Source organism: Coptis chinensis, chromosome 2 (genome assembly GCF_015680905.1).
Source record: "Coptis chinensis isolate HL-2020 chromosome 2, ASM1568090v1, whole genome shotgun sequence".
NCBI classification, from domain to species: Eukaryota; Viridiplantae; Streptophyta; class Magnoliopsida; order Ranunculales; family Ranunculaceae; genus Coptis; species Coptis chinensis.
Genome location: NC_141457.1, coordinates 79,838,925 through 79,844,025, shown reverse-complemented (window position 1 = coordinate 79,844,025; position 5,101 = coordinate 79,838,925). Strand labels below are relative to the sequence as shown.

General features: G+C 37.9%; 1 protein-coding gene across 1 annotated transcript; it reads left to right on the top strand.

The window, feature by feature from the left end:
• Positions 1-380: 380 nt before the first annotated feature.
• LOC147518124 (putative serine/threonine-protein kinase WNK9) lies at positions 381-3,732 on the top strand. Its single transcript, XM_086590072.1, has 7 exons — positions 381-608; positions 694-731; positions 818-1,045; positions 1,143-1,363; positions 1,541-1,698; positions 1,781-2,216; positions 2,354-3,732. The coding sequence occupies exons 1-7, from the start codon at positions 531-533 to the stop codon at positions 3,430-3,432; spliced, it is 2,238 nt and encodes a 745-aa protein (XP_086446198.1). The 5' UTR covers positions 381-530; the 3' UTR covers positions 3,433-3,732.
• Positions 3,733-5,101: the final 1,369 nt, after the last annotated feature.

Sequence of the window (5,101 nt, the reverse complement as noted above, 5' to 3'; positions counted from 1 at the left end):
GTCCTTAATTTATTTTACAACTTCTTAACTGATAAGTTGGTGGACAATGCATTGTTTAACAATCATGAGCATTTCATTTCCAAAGGAAATTTTAATTATAATCGATCATAATAAAATGCATAGTTATTTTTGTTTTAATCCATCGTGAAAATCTCATTCACGAGGAAATTTCTTAGAAAATTCACGTTAGGTGGTTTCAGTAAGTTGGGCACTTCTTTCTTGCAGGACTAAAGGAATAGTTGAACTTAAAGCCAAAAGCATCATCATCACTTCCCTTCTCTTGTTTTGTCCTGTGGCAATCTTATCCATCACAGAAATTTGCCTTGTTTGTCACATGAGTTGTAGCCTTTATTTTGTCCTTTGAAGGACTCACCAAGCCCTTATTACTTTTCTTTTCCATTTTTTTTTTATGTTTGGTTTTATTCATTATATTACCTGTCACCTTTTAATCTTCTGTCAAAGTACTTAAAAGAGAGAAACAGTTTCTTTCGAACTTGAAACAAGAGCCAATAGAATAGAGAGGCAGGGAAATGAACTGTGTTAAACCTCTTGAACCAGATTTCTGTGATGAGTTTGTTGAAGTTGATCCCACTGGAAGATATGGAAGGGTACTTGTACAATCTTTACTTACTTGTTTGATTCTTTTTCATCTTCATTTATCATAAATTTTCTGTTCCATATATTGTTTTGCAGTACAATGATATCCTTGGCAAAGGTGCTTCAAAGACAGTGTATGAAACTTTAGGCCCCCTTTGTTTTTCTGCCGACCCATTTTATGTTTGTTAGAAATTATACATTTTTATGTTGAATTGTGCAGTTACAGAGGCTTTGATGAGTTTGAAGGGATTGAAGTTGCCTGGAATCAAGTCAAGCTTTATAATTTTCTACAAAGTCCTGAAGAGCTTGAAAGGCTTTACTGTGAAATCCATCTTCTCAAGACCTTAAAGCACAAGAACATTATGAAGTTTTATACTTCTTGGGTTGATACAGCAAATAGAAACATCAATTTTGTTACTGAGATGTTCACCTCTGGGACCTTAAGACAGTAAGTTGATATAATTTGAGGATGTGGGTGTTTAAGATTCTTGTAAGTCTTTGATTTGGATTTATGTTTAATTCCCAGTTTTAATTCATTTTGGTAGGTATAGGCAGAAACATAAGAGAGTTAACATTAGAGCCGTGAAGCATTGGTGTAGACAGATCTTGAAAGGCCTTCTTTATCTCCACAGCCATGACCCTCCTGTTATTCATAGAGATCTCAAGTGTGACAACATCTTTGTTAATGGTAACCAAGGAGAGGTGAAGATTGGTGATCTCGGCCTTGCAGCAATCCTCCGGAAATCCGATGCTGCTCATTGTGTAGGTAAGTGTATCGAATTTGATCTCCTTTGAAACACAACATAGCATTTGTCTAATTTGAATAGAAGTTTAATCAATATAAACTTAAAGAGCTTTTTTTTCAAAGGGTGCTATTTAAACAATTTGATTGAGCGAGAGCAATAGTTTGGTAGTTGATGTAGCATTCGGTTTGTCGTCTCAGGCACACCGGAGTTTATGGCTCCAGAGGTATATGAAGAGGAATATAATGAGCTAGTTGACATTTATTCTTTTGGAATGTGCATCTTGGAAATGGTCACTTTTGAATATCCTTACAGTGAATGTAATCATCCTGCTCAGATCTACAAGAAAGTGACCTCTGTAAGGACTCTTCCACCTTGCATTCTCAACTAGTTTTATTGTGTGGTTTCTCCTATTTGACAAATTGTTATGTTTTCTCAAGGGTAAAAAACCTGATTCTCTGTATAGAGTGAAGGATTTAGAAGTGAGAAAGTTTATAGAGAAATGCTTGGTGACAATGTCTCATAGACTATCAGCAAGGGAGCTTTTGATGGACCCTTTCCTCCAAATTGATGATTGTAATGGTGACTTTAGGCCAATCAAGTATCTGAATGGAATCAATGAAATGGGTCCTCTTCTTGAGCAGCCTCTCTTTCAACTTCTTCATAGTAATAATTCCTATATGAATGGGTACATTAACGATTTTGATCTTAGTGCTGAACCTGAGAATGGATATCTGGCTGAGATTGAACACAATGGTATCGAACTCTTCACTTACCATGAGGACGAGCATTCTTCACATGTGGATATCTCAATCAAGGGAAAGAAGAGAGAAGATGATAGCATCTTTTTAAGACTCAGAATTGCGGACAGAGAAGGTATGAAGTTTATAAACTTTGTTCCTTTCCTTGGTTCTCAGTCTTAGTTTGCATTGGTTATTCGCTTGTTTTTCTTTATTGCAACATTGTGAGTTGCCAGTTGGATGAATACTAAAGTGCAGCGGTTCTATCTGCAGGTCGCATTCGTAACATCTACTTTCCTTTCGACATAGAAACTGATACAGCATTGAGTGTTGCAACTGAAATGGTTGCTGAATTGGATATCACTGACCAAGATGTGACTAACATAGCGGACATGATTGATGGTGAGATCGCATCTTTGGTGCCTGACTGGAAGATGGGTCCTGGCATAGAAGAAACACCTCAATTTGCAAACAAAGGTTTTTGTCACAACTGTGCCTCCAATCGTACGTCAAATGGTTCTCTTGTAGATTATGCCAATGCAAACAATCTGCAAAGTCTTCATTGCTCACATCATGGATGTGCTGCTATGCATGGTAGGTTTGAAGAGATCACATACCAAGTAGATGGATCCTGTGCTCCAGATGGAGCACTTACTGCCTCGAGCCAAGATGATGTACAGCGTACAGATATATGGGATCATCATGGAAATTCAGAAATAAGTTCACTAGGATCTCGAGTACACCATTGCGATGAAGAGCATGAACATTTTGATCACTCGACGTCCTTTAAGAATGATCATACCATTGATAAGAATGTTATTGATATGCCCATTCTCGATATGAGGAATTCCACGCCGCATTCCCCAGATAACATCTCTTCCCCCGCTCTTCCTTCGTCAGCATGGCTCTTTACAGATGATTATGAAAAAGAGATTAGACATGAATTGAGATGGCTTAAAGCAAAGTATCAATTGGAGCTGAGGGAACTTAAGAATATAAAATTACATGGGAAGTCGACAAATTTAAGCTTATCTCCAGTATCTCACCGCATTGGACATGCAATGGAAAATCCACTTATGTGTTCTCCAGTCTCAACCTCAACACCAGGAGAAAACAATGAACTTCTCTTCAAAACCTTTGCTGCGGGGAAGCATTTCTCTTATTTTTCTCCTTTTCATGTTCAGAATAGCTGCCCCAGTGTTGATACTCAAGAGGACCGTCATTGTGCGGCAGTCATGGATTCCTTCAGTTCAGAGGATATATTCACTGCCAAGAGCTTCTATGGTGGAACACTGCTTCCACACTCCCTTCACAGGACAACATCCCTTCCTGTTGATGCCGTTGATGTTTAAATCTGTAAGGCTCTCTTGACTAATTCATTAGGTCCACACACTCGCAACAAGCTTAGTTACTCAACTAATCCAAATATGCTACTAGGCTACGAGCATTTGAGGAAACTTTTATTTTTTTTGTAAGGACATTTGAGGAAACAGTGGTGAGGAGAGGTTGTGATATCTGTGTCACTATGAATAGAGACATTAACTGTACGGCCTTTACGCTCTTCAAGTCCTCACTTGTATAAATTCAAATCCATGTACATTATTACCTCAGATACCATAAATGACCAAAAAAAGGGCATCTCAGTTTTCACACATTATATGGATTATTTTTATTATATGAAAATCATTATCGGGCATGGCATTCATAGCTGGCCAGGTAGTGGATAACTTGGAACCTTTGCCAACCTGCATGGTTAGATATCCTAGACTTTCGTGAGTGCCTTAATGATGGTCGTATTGAAACTTTGACACAGGAATGGTATCCACACTCCCCGTGCTTACATCCCCAATTCACCCACAATTGGTGCACACTTCGTTGATCTTCCCCATACTAAATTGTAAGTTTTTAGTTCTTTTTTTTTTTCCGATAATAACCAACTGCCTACTGTAGAAGACGCAGTTTGCCCACAAAGAACGAAAGACTACTCTTGCGTCTCTCCCCATTGGAACATTTAACTTCTTTCAACAGGGTGTTCTCTTGAGTCTTGACAACTCTTATTGACCATTCTTCACAAATTCGGCAATTAAAAAAGTCGCACACCAAATGTTATTGCCGATCAGGCAAGAAGGACATCAAAAGGGATGGACATCAAAAGGCCATCGAAAAGCTCAAGCAAAAATGAAGCTCAAGCGTTGCAATTTTCTAGGTTCCGACTTCCAAGTAGGAAAATTTCGCCTTCCAGTGGAAAGGTCTATGGACTTCCAAGTAGTCTATACTGCTCTTTAAAGGTTGGAGTTTCTTAGATTTGACAATGCTGCAGGGTTCCTCTGGAGTTCCAAAAGTGGAGATAAATCTGCTTAAATGTACAAACAAACTCTGATTATCAAGAACCAAATAGTGGAAAGTAAGAACTAAAGTTGTACTAAATTGGATTATTAAAGCCAACCACCAAGCATGCTATAAAGCTAAATGTTTGGTATTAATCAACTCTGATTATGATGTGTGAGTGGTGAATGGTTTGATAACTGGAGGGAGATAGATTTGCTTAACTTTTAGCTTGAACTGATTGTTAAAGGTTTTCTTGGTTCTGCTTCAAACTTCAATAATACGGGAACTTGCTTTATCATCATCACAAGTTCACAACAGCAAACGAGACGTGAAAACATGAGCACTAAAGTAAAGAAAGAAAAGAAGTGATTACAATCATACGTAGGAACATATTCCTTTTCAAGTCTTTATTGACCGCAAATCCCAGGTTGAATTACACATAAAAATGGGTAAAAAGGTAGTGCAATTGCCATCGTCTATAATCTAATCGAACTATAGAAAGTAAACGTTTTATTTAGAAAAGCAAATATGCTTTTGTCATCACTGCTGGGTGCTGAGTTGCTAACTGCCCACCTCAACCTTTGTGTTTATCTTTTTTTTCTAGTTTGGGCTTTTCTTGATGGAATGAAGTTCTTCCACAGCCATGTATTTGCTCTCAGTGGATTCTGTGGCCTATATTCCATAATTAGGACG